Source organism: Ammospiza caudacuta, chromosome 22 (assembly GCF_027887145.1).
Source record: "Ammospiza caudacuta isolate bAmmCau1 chromosome 22, bAmmCau1.pri, whole genome shotgun sequence".
In the NCBI taxonomy this organism is placed as follows: Eukaryota; Metazoa; Chordata; class Aves; order Passeriformes; family Passerellidae; genus Ammospiza; species Ammospiza caudacuta.
The window spans coordinates 4,365,525-4,387,253 of record NC_080614.1 but is presented as its reverse complement, the minus strand read 5'-3'; the positions used below and the strand labels follow the sequence as shown (position 1 = coordinate 4,387,253).

The window sequence follows — 21,729 nt, the reverse complement described above, 5'->3', positions numbered from 1 at the left end:
AAATGGGAACACATGGGCATACATGGGAATAAATGGGGATGAAGGGGAATAAATGGAAATAAATGGGAATAAACGGGAAATAAATGGGAATAAATGGGAATAAATGGGAAATAAATGGGAACACATGGGAATAAATGGGAATAAAAGGGGAATAAATGGGAACACATGGGAATAAATGGGAATAAACGGCAGTGGAGCTGCGAGGGTCCCGCCCCCCGGGCTGGGCTGGAGCGGCCCCGGGAGCCCCCGGCGGCGCTTTGGGGTTCGGGGGGCTCCGGGCACTCGGGGGGTTCCGGTCCCTGACCCCGACCCCTCATCCCATTCCCAACCCCGATCCCCTTCCCGGATCCCATTCCCGGATCCCGGTCCCGGTGCCGGTTCCTGACCTGAGCTCATGGTGCAGCCCCGCGGCACCGCGCGCCGCCGGAAGGGGCGGGGCCGGAACGGCAAAGGATGCTGGGAATTGGAGTCCGAACCCCAAAACAGGTATGACACCCCAGGGGATGCCGGGAATTGGAGTCCACACCCTAAAACAGGTGTGACACCCAGATGATGCTGGGAAATGGAGTCCGCACCCCAAAACCAGGTGTGGCACCCCGAGGGATGCTAGGAACTGCACTCTGCACCCCCTAAAACAGGTGTGGCACCCAGGGGATGCTGGGAATTGGAGTCCATACCCCAAAAATGGGGTGTGACACTCAGGGGATGATGGGAATTGTAGTTCACACCCCTAAAACAGATGTGGCACCCCAGGGGATGCTGGGAATTGGAGTCCAGACCACAAAAAAACCAGGTGCGGCACCCGGGGGATGCTGGGAATTGGAGTCCGCAAGCCCAAAACAGGTGCGGCACCCGGGGGATGCCGGGAATTGGAGTCCAGACCACAAAAATGGGGTGTGGCATTCCAGGGGGATGCTGGGAATTGGAGTCCACACAGCAAAACCAGGTGTGAGACCCCAGGGGATGCTGGGAATTGTAGTTCACATCCCAAAACCAGGTGTGGCACCCAGGCGATGCTGGGAATTGTAACTCACACCCCAAACCCGGGGTGTGACACCCCAGTAGCGTCACATCCCTGTGACCTCGCAGGAGCAGCACCCCATTTCTGGGCAGTTTGAGTGATTCAGACCCAAATCATGAATTCACCAGCAAAGCTGGAGCTGCTCCTTTCCCTCAGCCTCAGGAGCTGCTCCGAACATCCCAACTGGAGAAAGCTGCAGGTAAAAATAGCAGGGAAAAAAGGAAGATCCACCTCTAAAAAATCCCATTTTCCTGGGATTTGGAGAAGAACTCAGGAATAGAAACCAGGGTCTCATGGGGTGGGAATAGAACACCTTGCTCCTGGTGGAACTGGGATCTGGAGGTAAAAATATCATTGAGAAGAAAAGGATTCATCCCTAAAAAAATCCCATTTTCCTGGAGGAGAAATCAGGAAAACAAACCAGACTTGCCCCTGGTGGATCTGTCCCCATGCTGCCTCCTGGGAGCTCCAAACGCTCAGTTTTGGGATTTCAGGCTCAGGATCCCTCGCCCATTCCCTGTTCCCAGCCAAGCCCAGGATTCCCAGAGCCTCCCAGCTGCTCCCAGGGCTGGCAAAACACTCCATGAAGAGAATTAATAAATGAATAATAAATGAATAATAAAGGATGGAGCCTGAGCTGTTCTTTACAGCCTTTATTGGAGGTGCACAGGTAACCCTGGCACAGGTGTGAGGGTCACTCTGGGGTCACTCTGGGTCACTCCAGGGTCACTCTGGGGTCACTCTGGGTCACTCCAGGGTCACTCGGCCCTCAGGCAGTCGCTGCCTTCTGCTTGTAGGTCGCCATCATCTTCTTGATCTCAGCGATGGCTTTGCCAGGGTTCAGCCCCTGTGGGAGGGGCTGGTCAGAGCCTGGGGGGGCTGCAGCACCTTCCCTTCCCTTCCCTTCCCTTCCCTTCCCTTCCCTTCCCTTCCCTTCCCTTCCCTTCCCTTCCCTTCCCTTCCCTTCCCTTCCCTTCCCTTCCCTTCCCTTCCCTTCCCTTCCCTTCCCAAACCTTCCCTTCCCAAACCTTCCCTTCCCAAACCTTCCCAAACCTTCCCAAACCCCTTCCCAAACCTTCCCAAACCTTCCCAAACCTTCCCAAACCTTCCCTTCCCAAACCTTCCCTTCCTTCTCATCCCCTACTGAACTCTGCTGCTGCTGCTGTTCCACCTTTTTCCCCTAAAACCTGGAACTCTCCTTCCTTTCAAACCCCAGCAGGTCACAGGATGGGTTGCAGTTGTGATAAACTCCCAAATCTGCTGCTATTCCACATTTTTTCCCCCCCAAAAAAATCTGGAATTCAGCTGGTTCTGCCCTTCCTATAAACCCTGGGAGGTCACAGGATGGATCCAAACCACAATAAAATCACAAATGAGTTGCTACTCATAGAAATAGTTGGTACAGGAGGTGCTCAGCACCAATTTTTTTCCCAAAAAAACTGGAATTCAGGCAGATATTCTGCTTCCTTCCAAACACTGGGAGGTCAAAGGCTGGATCCAAGTGACAGCAAACTCCCAAATCTGCTGCTACTCCACCATTTTTCCCCCTAAAACCTGGAATTCAGCTGATATTGTCCTTCCTCTCTGCACTGAGCAGGTGCTCAGCATCCCTTTTCTCCCTAAAACCTGGAACTGAGCTGGTTCTGTCATTCCTATAAACCCTGGGAGGTCACAGGATGGATCCAAGTGACAGCAAATTCACACATCTGCTGCTATTCCACCTCTTTTCCCCCTAAAATCTGGAACTGAGCTGGTTTTGCCCTTCCTATAAACCCTGGGAGGTCACAGGTGGGACCCAAAGCACAATAAAATCACAAGTGAGTTGCTACTCATAGAAATACTTGTTACAGGAGGTGCTCAGCACCCTTTTTCCCAAAAAAATCATGGAGTTCAGCCAGTTTTGTCCTTCTCAGCCAGATATTTTCCTTCCTTTCAAACCCTGGGAGGTCACAGGATGGATCCAAGCCACAGCAAACTCCCAAATCTGCTGCTACCCCACTTTTTTATCCCCTAAAAGCTGCAATTTGGCTGATATTGTCCTTCCTTTCTGTGCAGGACAGATTTAAATTGTAGCAAATTCACAAATGTGCTGCTACTCATTAAAATATTTGTTAGAGGAGCTGCTCAAAACCTCTTTTTTTTTCCTAAAAATCCCAGTCCTGCCTGACTTGAACCCTCCTTTTCAGCCCAGGGAGGCTCAGGACAGCTGGGCCAGCTCTGGCTCCAGCCAGGATGGGAATTCCAGGGGTTCCAATGCAGCCCTGCCCCATTCCAGCCTCACTTTTGGGGGCAAACTGGGAATTCCAGAGGGTCCAGACCCATCCCAACCTCACTTTTGGAGGCAAATTGGGAATTTCAGGGGGTCCAGACCCATCCCAGCCTCACTTTGGGGGCAGACTGAGAATTCCAAAGGCTCCAGGTCCATCCCAGCCTCAGTTTTGGGGCAGAATGGGAATTCCAGGGGCTCCAAGTGCAGCTCTGCCCCATCCCAGCCTCAGTTTTGGGGGCAGACTGGGAATTCCAGAGGGTCCAGACCCATTCCAACTTCACTTTGGAGGCAAACTGGGAATTCCAGGGGCTCCATCTCAGGCTGTGGACACTGCCCCAGTGACTCGTGTGCCCTCCATGCCAGGCTGTGCCCCATGTCCCGTGTTCCCCCATGCCAGGCTATGCCCCGTGCCCTGTGTCCCCTCCATGCCAGTCCATGCCCCACGTCCCGTGCTCCCCCATGCCAGGCTGTGCCCCATGTCCCTCCATGCCAAGCCATGTCCCCATGTCCCCCTGTGCCAGCCCACACCCTGTGTCCCCTGTGTCTCTCCATGTCCCGTGTCCCCTCCATGCCAGGCTGTGCCCCATGTCCCTCCATGCCAGGCTGTGCCCCACCATGCCAGCCCATGTCTCCCCATGTCCCCTGTGCCCCATGTCCCCCAATGTCCCGTGTCTCTCCATGTCCCCCCATGTCCCCTGTGTGCCCAGTGTCCCCCATGTCCCCCCGTGTCCCGCGTACCCCCCTGCCTGCCTGTGTCCCCCCTGTCCCCTGTGTGCCCAGTGTCCCCCATGTGCTCTGTGTCCCCCATGTCCCCCCCGTGTCCCGCGTCCCCCCCCTGCCAGCCTGTGTCCCCCACGTCCCCCCCTGTGCCCCGTGTCCCCGCCATGTCCCGTGTCCCTCCATGTCCCCCCCCATGTCCCCCGTGTGCCCAGTGTCCCCATGTCCCCCGTGTGCCCAGTGTCCCCATGTCCCCCGTGTGCCCAGTGTTCCCCCTGTGTCCCCGTGTGCCCAGTGTCCCCATGTCCCCTGTGTGCCCAGTGTCCCCATGTCCCCCGTGTGCCCAGTGTTCCCCCTGTGTCCCTGTGTCCCGGTACCTTGGGGCAGGTGCGGGTGCAGTTCATGATGGTGTGGCAGCGGTACAGCGAGAACGGGTCCTGCAGCTGCGCCAGGCGCTCCTCAGTGAAATCATCCCGGGAATCGATCATCCAGCGGTACGCCTGGGGACAGGGACACTGCTGGGACACTGCTGGGGACACTGCTGGGACAGGGACACTGCTGGGACAGGGACACTGACACTGCTGGGGACAGGGACACAGACTGTGGGGACAGCGACACTGCTGGGACACTGCTGGGGACATTGCTGGGACAGGGACACTGCTGGGGACAGGGACACTGCTGGGACACTGCAGGGGACAGGGACACTGCTGGGACACTGCTGGGGACATTGCTGGGACAGGGACACTGCTGGGACACTGCTGGGGACAGGGACACTGCTGGGACACTGCTGGGACAGGGACACTGCAGGGGACAGGGACAGCGCTCCTCAGTGAAATCATCCCGGCAATCGATCATCCAGCGGTACGCCTGGGGACAGGGACACTGCTGGGACACTGCTGGGACAGGGACACTGCTGGGACAGGGACACTGCTGGGACAGGGACACTGACACTGCTGGGACAGGGACACTGAGACTGCAGGGACAGCAACACTGCTGGGACACTGCTGGGGACATTGCTGGGACAGGGATACTGCTGGGGACAGGGACACTTCTGGGGACAGGGACACTTCTGGGGACAGGGACACTGCTGGGACATTGCTGGGGACATTGCTGGGACACCGCTGGGGACAGGGACACTGCTGGGACAGGGACACAGCTGGGGACAGGGACATTGCTGGGACACCGCTGGGGACAGGGTCACTGCTGGGGACATTGCTGGGACACCACAAACGCCGCTGGGGACACTATGGGGGACTCACATGCACACTGCTAGGGACACCACAAACACTGCTGGGGACATGGACACTGCTGGGGACACCACAAACACCACTGGGGACACCGCTGGGGACTCGCACACTGCTGGAGACACAGATACTGCTGGCACCAGCTGGGGACCCCACAGTGACACCCACCGAGCAGTGCCAGGCCAGGCTGGTGACACTGCTGCCTGAGGATTTTATATTCTGCATTTCTGAGATCCTGTGCTGCATTAGTGCCTAACTCTAAACTCCACAGTGCCAGCTGCTGCTCTCCCACTCTGCTCAGACACAAAAATTCCTCTGGGCCTGAAACTCAAGGACACCCTCCAGCTTAGGGCCCAAAAATATAAACAAAATAAGTTGGGGGGCAGCAAACTTGGGGTAAATAGTTCATCACCTGAAGGAGGATTAACCCATGATATGTAAATGGGGCTAAAAATTTATAATTGTCTGAAAAACTCGTGCCCATTGTCCATTCTGGGTGTGGCCTCAGAGGTTTCTGAGTGCCCAAGGTGTGCCCACTGAAGCCTTTAATAAACACTTCATCCTCTTAACCCTGTCTGGCCTCTCTAGGCAGCCACTCCAAGGCACCAACACCGGCCAGGTGACACTGACACTGGCAGGTGACACTGGCAGGTGACACTGACACTGGCAGGTGCCACTGGCAGGTGACACAGTGTCTGTCCTCACCTGCATGAGCACGGCGGGGCCCAGGTACTTGTCCCCGTTCCACCAGTAGCTGGGACAGCTGGTGCTGCAGCAGGCACACAGGATGCACTCGTAGAGCCCGTCCTGCCAGGGAGGGGACACAGCACGCTGTCACCACGGGGCTGGTGACACAGGGGATCCACCCCTGTCCCCACGGAGCAGCTCCTGTGTGAGGCAGCAATTCCTGAGGGGAACAATCCCAACCCTCCCAGACCGGGGCCAGGAGCTGCCCATCATGGTCCTTGTGGTCCCCTCCATTGTCCTTGTGACCCCCGCCATGGTCCTTGTGGCCACCCATGGTCCTTGTGGCCCCCCCAGAGTCCTTGTCTCCTCCCATGGTCCTTGTGGTCCCCCCAGGATCCTCATGATCCCCCCAGGGTCCTCATGGCTTCCCCCAGGGTCCTCCATGGCCCTCGTGGTCCCCAAGGGTCCTCGTGGCCACCCCCAGGTTTTTGTGATCCCCCCCATTGTCCTTGTGGTCCCTCTCATGGTTCTTGTGGTCCCCACAAGGTCCTCGTGGCCACCCCCAGGTTTTTGTGATCCCCCCCATTGTCCTTGTGGTCCCCCCATGGTTCTTGTGCCCTCCCAGGGTCCTCATGGCCCCCTCAGGGTCCTTGTGACCCCCTATGGCCCTTGTGGTCCCCAAAATGTCCTTGTGGCCCCTCCATGGTCCTTGTGGCCCCTCTCCAGCTCAGGGTATTCATTCCATGGTTCCAGGAGCCACACAATGAACCAGGGTCTGGGGCATCAGGGGAAGGGCAGGGCCTGGAGAGGAAAGGGGGAGCTGCTGGGTTCTCGTGCACCCCTGCCTTGGGCTCCTGCACTCCCACCTCAGGTTCCTGCACCATCTTGGGTTCCTGCACTCCCACCTTGGTTCTCCTACACTCCCACCTTGGGCTCTCCCACCTTGGGCTCCTGCACTCCCATTCTGGGCTCTCCTGCATTTCCAGCTCAGGTTCCTGCACTCCCACCTTGTGTCACACACATCTTTTATGAAAAATCCTTTCCTTAGCATTTTTCCTCCTGAGAAGCTGAGAGGCCTCAGGAACAAAATGTAAACAATGATTATCTGCTGCTGTGGAATGCAACAGGTGCATCTGTGATTGGTCTCATGGGGTTGTTTCTAATTAATGGCCAATCACAGAGAGTCTGAGCCACAAGCCTTTGTTATCATTCTTTCCTATTCTATTCTTAGCCAGCCTTCTGAGGAAATCCTTTCTTCTATTCTTTTAGTACAGTTTTAATATAATATGTATCATAAAATAATAAATCAGCCTTCTGAAACACGGAATCAGATCCTCACCTCCTCCCTCATCCTCCATGTGAACACCATCACAGCTCTGCCCAGCCTCCCTTCCTGCTGTTCACATCCACCTCTCCCTCCCAAAATGGGACTTGGTGCCTCCCCAGTGGAGCAGGGCCAGGCTGAGCTCGGAATCCTGCAGTGATGGATCCATCCTGGCAGCTCAGAGGAAAAACCCCTAATCCCTGTGGCAGCCATTAAATCCACCCCAAACCTTGGCCACACCTTGTAAGGAGCTGTTCCTCATCCACCCTCACAAAACTCCCCTCAAATCCCCCCTGCTCAACACAGACACCCCAAATCTTGCACTTGAGCTTTTCTCAGGAGCTTTCCAGGCTGCAAAACCCCAGTGAGGTGTGAGCACGGCCAGACACCCTCTGCCCACTGGAGCCTGCAGAGAGCTCCCAGCAGCAGGAATTCCACAGGGGAATGGGATGGGATGGGATGGGATGGGATGGGATGGGATGGGATGGGATGGGATGGGATGGGATGGGATGGGATGGGATGGGATGGGATGGGATGGGGAGCAATGGGGTCAGAGCCCCCCTGGCAAGCCCAGCTCCCTGTGCTGAGCTGTGGGGCTGTGTCCCACACTGTGGGACTGGGAGGGGGCTGAGGGCTCAGCTGTGACCCTGGGCTGCTCTGGGAGGGTTTCAGCACTGAAGTTGAAGCTCTGACCAGTTTCTGGCGATCCTCTATGGACTGCAGGTACTGCTGCTTGCCCTCCTTGGACTCGTCCTTCTTCTTCAGGTAGGGCTCGATGGATTTGTACTGGGCATAGAAGTTACTCAGGTCCTGGGGCAGGAAAAGCACAGGGATCTGGTTATGGGGCTGAGGAGAATCAAGGAACATCCCCATCCCCAAATCCCACCCCTGCTGTCCTGGGGCAAGAAAAGCACAGGGATCTGGTTATGGGGCTCAGGAGAATCAGGGAACATCCCCAGCTGGATCCACCCCAAATCCCAGCCCTGCTGTCCTGGGGGCAGGAAAAGCACAGGGATCTGGTTATGGGGCTCAGGAGAATCAGGGAACATCCCCAGCTGGATCCACCCCAAATCCCAGCCCTGCTGTCCTGGGGGCAGGAAAAGCACAGGGATCTGGTTATGGGGCTGAGGAGAATCAGGGAACATCTCCATCCTCAAATCCCACCCCAAATCCCAGCCCTGCTGTCCTGGGGGCAGGAAAAGCACAGGGACCTGGTTATGGGGCTGAGAAGAATCAGGGAACATCTCCATCCTCAAATCTCACCCAGCTGGATACACCCCAAATCCCATCCCTGCTGTCCACCTCAAATCCCACCCCTGTGTCCTGGGGGCAGGAAAAGCACAGGGATCTGGTTATGGGGCTGAGGAGAATCAGGGAACATCCCCAGCTGGACACACCCCAAATCCCACCCCTGCTGTCCACCCCAAATCCTATTCCTGCTATCCTGGGGACAGGAACAGCACAGGGACCTGGTTATGTGGCTGAGGAGAATCAGGGAACATCTCCATCCTCAAATCCCACCCCAAATCCCACCCTGCTGTTCTGGGGCAGGAGAAGCACAGGGACCTGGTTATGGGGCTGAGGAGAATTAGGGAACATCCCCATCCCCAAATCCCAGCCCTGCTGTCCACGCTGTGGGGCCCTGACCCTTCCCTTCAGCCCCACCCCTGGGGGCACAGCCTCTTCCCAAAATCCCCAAATCCCACCTAAATCCCTTCCTGGCACAGCCTCACCCCAAATTCACACCTGAGCACCTGAGCAGGAGGTGCCATTCCCTCCCCAGAGCTGCCACATTCCAGGCCAGCACACCTTGACTCACTGGGACCCACCCAAGTGACACCTGGCCCTGGTGGCAGCTGCCACTCCCTGTCCCAGCCCTGGCTGTCCCCTGGCCCTGCACTCACCGGGACCAGGTCCTTCACCACGTACATGTGGGGCAGGGGGTAGATTTTGGTGACTTTGCTGAGGTCACTGTCGATTTTTTTGATGCAGGCCAGGGTGTTGCCCCCGGCGATGTTCATGGCGCAGGAGCCGCAGATCCCTGAGGGGGAAAAGCAGAGCCAAGGGTGGGATTGTCACTGCTGGCCCCAAAAATCCACCTGGGTTGTGCTGGGGAATCTCTGCTTGGCCCTTCCAAACCCACCAGGACCCAAAAAACTCTTCCCAACCTGAAGGGTTTTGGGAAACCACTTTGAACCCACCAGGGTCTTCACCTGTCCCAGAAAACCTCCTGGAAAGGCTCTTCTGGGATCCTCACTTGCTCCAAAAAATCTCTTCTCATCACACCAAGGTCCTCACCCATTCCAGAAAACCTCCTGGAAAGGCTCTTCCCAACCTTCTGGGATCCACAATAACCCCAAGAAATCTCTTCTCACCATACCAGGTGAGTCTGATATGTTTCCTGTCCCAGAAAACCTCCTGGAAAGGCTTTTCCCAACCTTCTGGGATCCTCACTTACCCCCAAAAATCTCTTCTCAGTACACCAGGGTCCTCAACCATCCTAGAAAACCTCCTGGAAAGGCTCTTCTGGGATCCTCACTTGCTCCAAAAAATCTCTTCTCACCACACCAAGGTCCTCACCCATTCCAGAAAACCTCCTGGGAAGGCTCTTCCCAACCTTTTGGGATCCTCACTCACCCCAAAAAAATCTCTTCTCACCATACCAGGGTCTTCACTTGTCCCAAAAAGCCTTGTCACAGGTTCTGGAAAAGCCTCTTGCCAATCCCCTAGAGGCCTCACCCATCCCCAAAAAACCCTTTGTGTTCTATCAGTGTCCTCACCTGTCCCAGAAAACCTCCTGGAAAGGCTCTTCCCAACTGCTGGGATCCACATAAACCCCAAAAAAATCTTCTCATTACACCAAGGTCCTCACCCATCCCAAAAAAACTGGTCACAGGTTCTGGATAAGGCTCCTGTCGTTCCTCAGAGGCCTCACCCATCCCCAAAACCCCTTTCTTGTTCTATCAGTGTCCTCACCTGTCCTGCAAAACCTCTTCCCAACCTGCCAGGGTCCCAAAAAACCAAAAAAACCTCTTCCCAATCCCCCAGATTCCCAAAACACTCCTCCCATTCCACCAGGGTCTTCATCCATCCCACAAACGCCCCAAAAGACAGGAAGGTCAGAATTCCCCACTGGGGCTGAAAGATTTTTAACTTCAGCAGGGATCAAACACAGCAGCTGCTTCCATCAGCAGCAAAACCCCTTTTCCATGGAGCAGCTCCTTCCCCAGCAGCAAATGAGGGGGTTTGGGTGAGATGTGGGGAGGGGACAACATCCAGCTCTGCTCTCAGGTTTGGGACATGAGGTGGGGGATGAGAGAGGAATAAAATAAATAAAAAAATTAAAAAACACAACAAAAAATGGCATTAAAATGTGGGGAGAAAGAACCCCAGGGCTGGCAGGGATGGAAGGGACCTCTGGGAACCATCCAAACCCAGAGAAGGTGGCACTGGAATGTGTCCAGGGGGGTTTGGGACCTCCCTGGGCTCTGCCCAACCTTTTTTACCCCTAAAATCCCCAACTGAGCCTGGTTTTGTCCCTCCTTTCTGTGCTGGGAGGTCACAGGATGGACCCAAACAACAGCAAACTCACAAACCTCACTTGACCCTTTTTCCCTCTAAAGCTGGAGCTGAATTCCACTCCAGGAAAAGAACTTTTTTTTTTTTTTTTTCCCCAAAGGTTCAGCAGGAATTTTGGTGTTTTAATGGAATTTTTATGTTTTAATGGAATTTTTGTGCTTTAATTTCTGGCTGCTGCTCCTTGTCCTGTCTCTGGGGATCACTGGGAAGGGTCTGGCACCACCCCCTGGAAATATTTATAGGGATTGATGGGATCCCCTCTCAGCCTCCCCATCTCTGGAACAAGCAGGGAATAAAATGCCCCAAATCATCCCTGAAATTCAGGATTGTAATTCAGGAGCAGCCTCCTCCCCTCGTGTCCATTCCCAGGGCACAAACTGCCCTCCCAAAGGTGACAGAGGGACAAAAATAGCCCCACAAAGGGATGAAATGACCCCTGTGAGGTTCCTCCCACTGCAGAAAGGCTCCCAGGCATTTTGCAGGCAGCTGGGAGGGGAGCAGGGCCTGCAGCAGGAATGTGGGACTGGGGGAGCCTCAGAGGGGCAGGATGGAAGCAGCCCGGCCTGAAAACCCATCCTGAGCAGGGAAAATATTCAGGGCAGCAGTTGTGGCTGTCTGGGAGCCCCAGTCTGTGTGGAATTATTGCAGATTCCAGGGGAAAAGGTGCCTCAGGAGTGCTGCTTTCCATTCCCACCCAGACAAAACATCCACAGGCACTGCCTGCCCTGAGACTGCCCTGCCTGAAGACCCAGCTGGTAATGCAGAGTCACTGCAGACAGGAATGCACTCACACAGCTCAGCACAGCCTGAGATCCAGAGTCACTGCAGCCTGGAATGCAACCCCACTGCTCAGCAGCTCGGCAGGACCCTAAATGCAGAGTCATTGCAGCCAGGAATGCACTCACATAGGTCAGCACAGCCTGAAATCCAGAGTCACTGCAGCCTGGAATGCACTCCTACAGCTCAGCAGGACCCTAAATCCAGAGTCCTTCCAGCCTGGAATTCACTCACACAGCCCAGCAGGACCCTAAATCCAGAGTCACTCCAGCCTGGAATGTACTCCTACACCTCAGCAGGACCCAAATCCAGAGCCATTCCAGCCTGGGATGCACTCACACAGCCCAGGAGCCTACCACAACCCTAAATCCAGAGCCATTCCAGCCTGGAATGCACTCACACAGCCCAGCAGGACCCTAAATCCAGTCATTCCAGCCTGGAATGCAACCCCACAGTCCAGGAGCCCAGCAGGACCCCAAATCCAGAGCCATTCCAGCCTGGAATGCACTCCTACACCTCAGCAGGACCCTAAATGCAGAGGGCCATTCCAGCCTGGAAGGCAATGCCACAGCTCAGCAGGACCCTAATGCAGAGTCATTCCAGTGAGGAATGCAACCCCACAGCTCAGCACTACCCGAAATCCAGAGCCATTGCAGCCAGAAATGCACTCTCACAACTCAGCAGCTCAGCAGGACCCTAACCCAGAGTCACTCCTGCCAGGAATGCAACCCCACAGCCCAGTAAAGCCCCTAAATGCAGAGCCATTCCAGCCAGAACTGCACTCCCACAGCCCAGCAGCTCAGCACAACCCTAATCCAGAGAGCTGTTCCAGGCAGGAATGCACTCCCACAGCCCAGGAGCCCAGCAGGACCCTAAATCCAGAGTCACTCCAGCCTGGAATGTACTCCTACACCTCAGCAGGACCCAAATCCAGAGCCATTCCAGCCTGGAATGCACTCACACAGCCCAGAAGCCTAGCACAACCCTAAATCCAGAGCCATTCCAGCCTGGAATGCACTCACACAGCTCAGCAGGACCCCAGATTCAGTCACTGCAGCCAGGAATGCAACCCCACAGCTCAGTACAACCCGAAATCCAGAGCCATTCCAGCCTAGAATGCAAACCCACAGTCCAGTGTGACCCTAAATCCAGAGGGCCATTCCAGCCTGGAATGCACTCCCACAACTCAGCAGGACCCTAATGCAGAGTCACTCCTACCAGGAATGCACTCACACAGCTCAGCACAACCCAAAATCCAGAGGGCCATTCCAGCCTGGAATGCAACCCCACAGCCCAGGAGCCCAGCAGGACCCCAAAGCCAGAGTCACTCCAGGCAGGAATGCAACCCCACAGCCCAGTAAGCCCCCTAAATCCAGAGAGCCATTCCAGCCTGGAATGCAACCCCACAACTCAGCAGCTCAGCACGACCCCAAATCCAGAGTCATTCCAGCCTGGAATGTACTCCTACACCTCAGCAGGACCCTAAATGCAGAGTCATTCCAGCCTGGAATGCACTCCCACAGCCCAGCACGACCCTAAATCCAGTTATTCCAGCCTGGAATGCACTCCTACACCTCAGCAGGACCCTAATGCAGAGGGCCATTCCAGCCAGGAATGCACTCCCACAGCCCAGCCTGACCTGTGACTCAGGAGTTTTTCCCAGGGGAAGTCTGGGAGCAGCCCCAAAGCAGATCTGGGAGCAGCCACAACCCCAACCCAGCAGTGCCACAACCCCAAACCAGCAGTGCCCTTTTCCCCAACCCAGCAGTGCCCTTTTCCCCACTCCAGCCCTGCCCTCGGCCCAAGGGCCAAGGAGGAGATTCCTGGAGCTGTTCCTCGAAGTCCTGAGTGCTCTCTCCCAGCTCACCCGGGGTGATTCCCACAGCAGCACTGGCACAGCCCCCGCTGCTCCCACCCCAGCCCCACTGCTGGAATCCTGATCTCCCCACACACTGGGAGGAGGTAGAGGAACCAGACTGGGAGAGAAACTGGAACAACTGGGAGCTGTGGAAGGAATTACTGGAGCTGGCAGCTCACAACTGTGTCATTACACCCTGGGAGCACCAACTCCTGCTTTACTCCCTTGTTCATTTGGGTGTTTTATCCCCATGGGTGGAGGAGAGTTTTACTCTTTGGGTCACTCAGGTGTTTCATCCCCAGAGATGGGAGGAGAAGGGTTCTGAGGAGTTTTACTCCTTGGGTCACTCGGATGTTTTATCCCCACAAGTGAGAGGAGGGGTTCTGAGCAGTTTTATCCTTGGTATTTTATCCCCAGAAGTGAAAGGAGAGGGGTTCTGAGCAGTTTAACTCCTTGGGTCACTTGGGTGTTTTATCCCACAGTGGGAGAAGAAAGATTCTGAGCAGTTTTACTCCCTGGTTCATTTGGGTGTTTTATCCCCAGAAGTGAGAGGAGAGGGGTTCTGGGCAGTTTTACTCCCTGGTTCATTTGGGTGTTTCATCCCCAAAAATGAGAGGAGAGGGGTTCTGAGCAGTTTTAGTCCTTAGTTCACTTGGTTTTATCTCCATGAGTGGAGGAGAGTTTTACTCCTTGGGTCACTCAGGTGTTTTATCACCATGGGTGGAAGGAGAGGGGTTCTAAGCAGTTTTACTCCTTAGTTCACTTGGTTTTATCCCCATGGGTGGAGAAGACTTTTACTCTTTTGTTCACTCGGGTGTTTTATCCCCACAGATAGAGGAGAGGGGTTCTGAGGAGTTTCATTCCCTGGGTCATTTGGGTGTTTTATCCCCAGGCATGTGAGAGGAGGGATTCTGAGCAGTTTTACTGCTTGGTGTTTTATCCTCAGAGATGGGAGGAAAGAGTTCTGAGTAGTTTTACTCCATGGTTCATTTGGGTGTTTTATCCCCAAAAATGAGAGTAAAGGGGTTCTGAGCAGTTTTACTCCTCAGTTCACTTGGTTTTATCCCCATGGTTGCAGGAGAGTTTTACTCCTTGGTTCACTTGGGTGTTTTATCCCCAGGGGTGGGAGAGGAGAGGTTCTGAGGAGTATTACTCCTTGGTATTTTATCCCCAGAAGTGAAAGGAGAGAATTCTGAGCAGTTTCACTCCCTGGTGAACTTGGGTGTTTTATCCCCACGGGTGGGAGGAGAGGGGCTCTGAGTAGTTTCACTCCCTGGTTTATTTGGGTGTTTTATCCCCAGATGTGGGAGGAGAGGGGTTCTGAGGAGGTTTACTCCCTGGTTCATTTGGGTGTTTTATCCCTAGAGATGTGAGAGGAGAGGTTCTGAGGAGTTTTACTCCTCCGTTCACTTGGGTGTTTCATTCCCACGAGTAGGAGGAGAGGGGTTCTGAGCAGTTTTACTTCCTGGTTCATTTGGGTGTTTTATGCCCAGTGATGTGAGAGGAGAGGTTCTGAGGAGTTTTACTCTTTGGTGTTTTATCCCCAGAGATGAGAGGAAAGGGGTTCTGAGCAGTTTTACTCCTTGGGTCACTCAGGTGTTTTATCCCCAGGGATGTGAGAGGAGAGGGGTTCTGGGGAGTTTTACTCCCTGGTTCATTTGGGTGTTTTATCCTCAAAAGTGAGAGGAGAGGGGTTCTGAGCAGTTTTACTCCTTAGTTCACTTAAAACACTCATGTTTTATCTCCATGAGTGGAGGAGAGTTTTACTCCTTGGGTCACTCAGGTGTTTTATCCCCATGAGTGGGAGGAGAGGGGTTCTGAGCACTTTCACTCCCTGGCTCACTCGGGTGTTTTATCCCCAGGGATGTGAGAGGGGGGTTCTGAGCTCCCTGGGGCTCCCACAGCCAGCACACACAGCATTCCAGGGCTACTCCAGGTGGGAATGTGCTGTCCCTAAGCACACACAGCATTCCAGGGCTATTCCAGGTGGGAATGTGCTGTCCCTAAGCACACACAGCATTCCAGGGCTACTCCAGGTGGGAATGTGCTGTCCCTAAGCACACACAGCACTCCAGGGCCATTCCAGGTGGGAATGTGCTGTCCCTAAGCACACACAACTTTCCAGGGCTACTCCAGGTGGGAATGTGCTGTCCCTAAGCACACACAGCACTCCAGGGCCATTCCAGGTGGGAATGTGCTGTCCCTAAGCACACACAGCACTCCAGGTGGGACTGTTCTGTCCTTACCCTCCCTGCAGGACCTGCGGAAGGTCAGCGTGGAGTCCATCTCGTTCTTGATCTTGATCAGGGCATCGAGCACCATGGGCCCACACCTGCGGCACAAATCCCAAATCAGAGCCCCCACGTGCAGGGTGCGACCCCTGCACCCACCCTCAGCAGCACCTAAAGGGGTTTTTAACAATTCCCATGAATTCTGTGGGAATCCCAGGGATCCCACAGGGATCTCTGAGCAGCAGGGCAGCCCTGGGGCAGGGTGGGTCAGACTCCTGTGACCACTGAGGGCTTGGCCAAGCCAAACCCCAGTGAGCTGTGCTGGCCCCTTTTCCCCTTTTGGGGTCAGGCTGTGACAGCCCTGCTTGGCCCTGTGAGTCACAAGGGACACGGGACAAACACTCAGGGACAATTTCTGTCATTTTACACCCAGGGCACCACCCAGGGATTGTTCACTGGGGCAAAGCTACCCCAAAACCGGAGCTGTGGCTCCTGTGGGGTTTGAGTAAGGCTGGGTGGGAGTGGGAGCTCCTTGAAGGGTTTGGGGTGGATCCCTCTGGAAGGGTTTGGGGTGGGTTCCACTGGAGGAGCTACTGGGAAGGGTCGGGGGTGGATCCCTTGAGAAGGGTTTGGGGTGGATCCCTTGAGAAGGGTTTGGGGTGGATCCCTCTGGAGGAGCTCTTGGAAAGATTTGGGGTGGATTCCACTGGAGGAGCCCTTGGAAAGAGCTTGGGATGGATCCCTCTGGAGGAGCTCTTGGGAAGGGTTTGGGATGGATCCCTTGGGACAGGTTTGGGATGGATTCCTCTGGAAGAGCCCTTGGGAAGGTTTTGGGGTGGATTCCTCTGGAGGAGCTACTGGGAAGGTTTTGGGGTGGATCCCTTGGGAAGGGTTTGGGGTGGACTCCTTTGGAGGAGATACTGGGAAGGGTTTGGGGTGGATTCCACTGGAGGAGCTACTTGGAAGGATTTGGGGTGGATCCCTCCGGAGGAGCCCTTGGGAAGGGTTTGGGATGGATCCCTTGGGAAGGGTTTGGGATGGGTTCCTCAGAATGAGCTGTGCCCACAACGAGCTGCTCTGTGCCAGAGGTGAGCAGCCCCTTTCCAGCCACTCCTTGGAGCTGGGATTGCCCCCCAGCCCCATTCCCAAGGGACACCCACTTGTTCAGGTCCACCTCATAGGTCTGCATGCGGGGTTTGTCCCCGGCCTTGTCGGGGTCCCATCTGTAGATGGCGAATTTCTTCAGGCGCGGAGCCGCCGCCGCTGTCTGCGCCTGCCGGAGCACCTGGAGCCAGGAAAAACAGCCTCAGATCCGGGGAAAAAACAGCCTCAGATCCGGGGAAAAAACAGCCTCAGATCCGGGGAAAAAACAGCCTCAGATCCGGGGAAAAAACAGCCTCAGATCCCAGGGAAAAAACAGCGTCAGATCCCAGGGAAAAAACAGCGTCAGATCCGGGGAAAAAACAGCCTCAGATCCGGGGAAAAACAGCCTCAGATCCAGGGAAAAAACAGCCTCAGATCCCAGGGAAAAAACAGCCTCAGATCCCAGGGAAAAAACAGCGTCAGATCCGGGGAAAAAACAGCCTCAGATCCGGGGAAAAACAGCCTCAGATCCCAGGGAAAAAACAGCCTCAGATGCGGGGAAAAACAGCCTCGGATCCTATCCCAGATCCCCGGGAAAAACAGCCTCAGATCCAGGGAAAAAACAGCCTCAGATCTCAGGGGAAAAAACCCTCAGATCCAGGGAAAAAACAGCCTCAGATCCCATCCCGGATCCAGGGAAAAACAGCCTCAGATCCCACCCTGGATCCAGGGAAAAGCAGCCTCTGAACTCATCCTGGATCCAGGGAAAAACAGCCTCAGATCCCAGGGAAAAAACAGCCTCAGATCCCATCCCAGATCCAGGGAAAACCAGCCTCAGATCCAGGGTAACAGCCTCAGATCCCACCAGGAGGGATCCAGGAGGAGATACAGAGATGGATATGTGTGTATATATTACAAAAAAATTAAATATACATATACACCTATATAAAAAAGTTTAAAAAAGATAACAACTACGTATATATTTACACACACCTATATATATATAAAAATGATGTATATGTTTGGAATTACATGTGAATATATATGTGTACACTGTATGCTGCATGTATTCACGTTACTATTATTATATTGTATTTATATATTATATATTGCATTGCATAGATTACATTACACATTGTATAAAATATATTTATATATATGTATAGATAAATATACAGGCACAAACATGCATATATGTATATATAAATGTATATATAAATATACAGGCACAAACATACGTGCACACACATATGCACATTGTTTATGGAGTATTTTATTTGTAAATTATATGTATGTGTTTATAAATTATATGTATGCATTTGTATATTCTCCTGACTGTCACTATAATGACATAATTACATGTTTACTTTATTTATATATTGTGTTTAAAATTATAGTCTATGTATTTTTATATTCTATATATAAATATATATTCTATTATATTTAAACAGTGTATAATAAACATTATATTTATATATTTTATATATAAATATATATATTCTATTCATACAGTGTATATTACACATTATATAGAATACATCATATTTGTATTTATATATATACCTATACACATATATATGTACATATAAGTATACAATGCATTTTATATGGAACAAATTAATATATTCTATGTATGTCTATAAATTACACATATTTATAGATGTGTTTGTAAATTGCATTGGTATATTGTGTCGTATGTGTAATTACAATAATATAAATATATTTTACATCTATTAATCTTTACACACATGTTTTATATACATTACTTATATATAAGTATTTTGTATATAATGTCTGTAGATAAATGTATATACACACATTAATATATCTATATTTATAGATAAATATAAAATCATAAAAATTACTTCTGGATCCATCAAATCCCAGAGGCTCTCCCTGCCCAGTTATCCCAGAATTCCCAAGCACATCCTGCTCTTGCTGGGATCACCCTTGGCCCTGTTCTCCCTGCTCTTCCCAACCTTTTCCTGAATGCTCCAAATGCTCTTCTCAACTTTCTCCAGGAATGTTCCTCCTGCTCTTTTTCCAGCCTTTTCCTGGAATATTCCCACTTCTTTTCCCAACCTTTTCCTGGAGTGTTCCCACTGCTCTTCCCAGCCTTTTCCAGGGCTCCACTTCCCTCCCCTGCTCCCCTCTCCCAGGATCACTCCACACTCCTGTTCCCACTGCTCTTCCCAACCTTTTCCCGAACCACTCTCCAAATTTCCTGCTGTCCTTTATCTCCCCCAAACCCTTCCCATTCCAGCCGCCCTCTGCCCTCAGCCCCTCCCTTTTCCCCGCCATTCTTCCCCTATTTCACTTCCTCCTGGATCTCTGCTGTCCCCTCCCTCCATCCCCTTCTCCTCCCCTCTCCCAAATCCCACAGACCCCTTCCAGCCCCTCTGCCACTGACCCTATTCCTTCCCAAATCCCAAAGATTTCTCCAGCCCTTCTCCCACTGACCCTATTCCTTTCCAAATCCCACAGACCCCTTCCAGCCCCTCTGCCACTGACCCTATTCCTTCCCAAATCCCATAGATTTCTCCAGCCCTTTTCCCACTGATCCTATTCCTTCCCAAAGCCCCCATCCCCTCTGCCACTGACCTTATTCCCAAATCCCACAAACCCCATTCCCTCGCACCCCCCCCCATTTTCCCATCCACTCTTCCCAGATTTTACCGCATCCCAGTCCTCCTCCAGCCCCCCAAGCCCCTCTGAAACTGTTCCCCCTGCACACCCCAATTCCTGCACAGCCCCTTCCAGATGCCACAGACCCTCTCTCTCACCCTTTCCCTCATGTCCATCCCCAATTCCCCCTTCCAGACCCCACAGACCCTCTCTCCCACCATTTTCCTCCCCAATCCCCCCTTCCAGACCCCACAGACCTCTCCCACCCTTTCCCTCCTCAATTCCTCCTTCCAGACCCCACAGACCCTCTCTCCCACTCTTTCCCTCCCCAATTCCCCCTTCCAGACCCCACAGGCCTTCTCTCCCACCCTTTCCCTCAATTCCCCCTTCCAGACCCCACAGACCCTCTCTCCCACCCTGTCCCTCCCCAATTCCCCCTTCCAAACCCCACAGACCCTCTCTCCCACCATTTCCCTCCTCAATTCCCCCTTCCAGACCCCACAGACCCTCTCTCCCACCCTGTCCCTCCCCAATTCCCCCTTCCAGACCCCACAGACCCTCTCTCCCACCCTGTCCCTCCCCAATTCCCTCTTCAAGACCCCACAGACCCTCTCCAGCCCCCTCCCCACAACTCCTTCCCCCCTTTTAACTCACCTCCTCCGGCCCCCAGCTCCTTCCCAAGCCCCGCCATCCCTAATTCCCTCACAATCCCCCTCCAGACCCCTCACTCCAATTCCGGACCCCACACTCCAATTCCAGCTCCCTCTCCACAGCTCCCTCACCCCCTCAGCCCACCGCCCTTCTCTTCCACCGCCATCCCGGACCCCTGCAGCCCCCGGCCGCCTCTGCCCCGCCTCTCCCCGCTCCATTGCCAGCCCCTGCGGCCTCCCCGGTCCCTCACCGTCCGCGGCCCGGCCCGCAAGAGTCGTGCGGGGACTCCGCTCCTCAAGGAGACTCCGACCGCGGCCGCCGCCATCTTGGCGATGCGCAGTTCCGACCGCCCCGGAAGCGCTCGCGCCGCCGCCATCTTGCTGCGCTGACGGGAAGGGGCGCCCGCCATTTTGAGTGTGGCGGCGCCCTCAGGAGAGGCGCCATGTTGGGTGTGGCGCGCCCTGTGGGAGGGGAGCAGGACGCCCAAAATCCCCTTTTTCTTTCCCAAATTTCCCTTTTTCTTTCCTAAATCTCCCTTGTTTTCTCTCCGTTAATTCCCAGCATCATTGTTTTGCATGGAGGTACCTGTGCTGCTACCCCCCCGCCTCAAGGGGACTTGCCCCAACACCAATGGGGCAAATGGTGGGTGCTGGGGAGCAAAGAGTGCCAGAGATATTAAGGTAGAAAAAGCTCTCCAAGGTCCCTCCAGGATTTTCAAGTCCAAGCTGGGGCTGATCCCCACCTTGTCCCCAGAGCACTGAGTACCATGTTCAGGCTTTCCTTGGACACCTCCAGGGATGGACACTCCAAACCCCCCTGGGCAGCCCATGACAAAAAAATGCCCCTGTTGGAAATAATGTAACTTTCTTAATTAGTTTTTAATTAATTGTTATAATTACTTGTAAGCAGTGCCCACTTTTAGCCGGCACAATTTAAAACTTCACAGGCTCATACTTCTGTTTTGATCATTAAATTACTGAAACCTTGAGTTTGTTAAAGGTAACTCTGACAAACTTCAATAAAGCCAAAGGGATTTGAAGACTGGACATCTGGGATCTCAAATTTATGGACCTTTAAGGACACTGGAGGATGAAGAAGACACAGAGGAGATTGAATCCTGAAAAGCTGAGGATTGCCAATTGAAAAAGACAAGAAAAGGATGATTAAAGAACTGAAGAATGTGGCCCAGCTTATCATGAAGAGTGAGAAATCAGTAACCAATAGTGGACAGAATGAAGAGTGTTATTAGAACCCATGACCACTGATTTCTTTGTTAAAGATGTGTAGATAAATGAAAGCATTTTGTATTGATGTGGAGGCTGGAGCTCAACGTGGAGCCACGCACAAACCCTGGCTGAGTTTAAATAAAGTGATGCCTGACTCACCAATACCACAAAAACGGTGGTAGAGACAATTTTGGAGGATTTTAGTAACTCCCCCACCCCTCTGAGTGCTCCCTCTTTCCCTCCCAGTTATTCCCAACAGAATTATTAATTAAGAATTAATTATTAATTATTTGGTTATTTAATTCCCCAACTTTTTCCTCACAGCAAAATCATTTATTAAGGGAATTTCAAACAACACACGCTGGGTGCAAAGGTGGAGGGAGAAGGAAGAGGATGAAGAGGATGAAGAAGATGAAGAGGATGAAGAAGAGGCCTGG

General features: G+C 53.3%; 1 protein-coding gene across 1 annotated transcript; it reads right to left on the bottom strand.

The window, feature by feature from the left end:
• Positions 1-1,646: 1,646 nt before the first annotated feature.
• Positions 1,647-20,406, bottom strand: SDHB (succinate dehydrogenase complex iron sulfur subunit B). The gene is made up of 8 exons (XM_058818680.1): positions 20,317-20,406; positions 16,868-16,992; positions 15,723-15,808; positions 9,167-9,303; positions 7,956-8,072; positions 5,957-6,058; positions 4,385-4,507; positions 1,647-1,868 (listed from the first exon to the last, which is right to left on the bottom strand). The coding sequence occupies exons 1-8, from the start codon at positions 20,389-20,391 to the stop codon at positions 1,791-1,793; spliced, it is 843 nt and encodes a 280-aa protein (XP_058674663.1). The 5' UTR covers positions 20,392-20,406; the 3' UTR covers positions 1,647-1,790.
• Between the last annotated feature and the right edge of the window lie 1,323 nt (positions 20,407-21,729).

What these genes read in the sequence shown, in the direction of transcription:
- SDHB (XM_058818680.1), bottom strand. Translation starts at nt 20,391, where the DNA reads ATGGCGGCGGCCGCGGTCGGAGTCTCCTTGAGGAGCGGAGTCCCCGCA. An exon ending in TGGTGAAGGACCTGGTCCCG is followed by an intron (nt 8,073 to 9,166) that starts GTGAGTGCAGGG and finishes TTCCTGCCCCAG; the next exon opens with GACCTGAGTAACTTCTATGC. An exon ending in TAGAGGATCGCCAGAAACTG is followed by an intron (nt 6,059 to 7,955) that starts GTCAGAGCTTCA and finishes CCTCCCTGGCAG; the next exon opens with GACGGGCTCTACGAGTGCAT.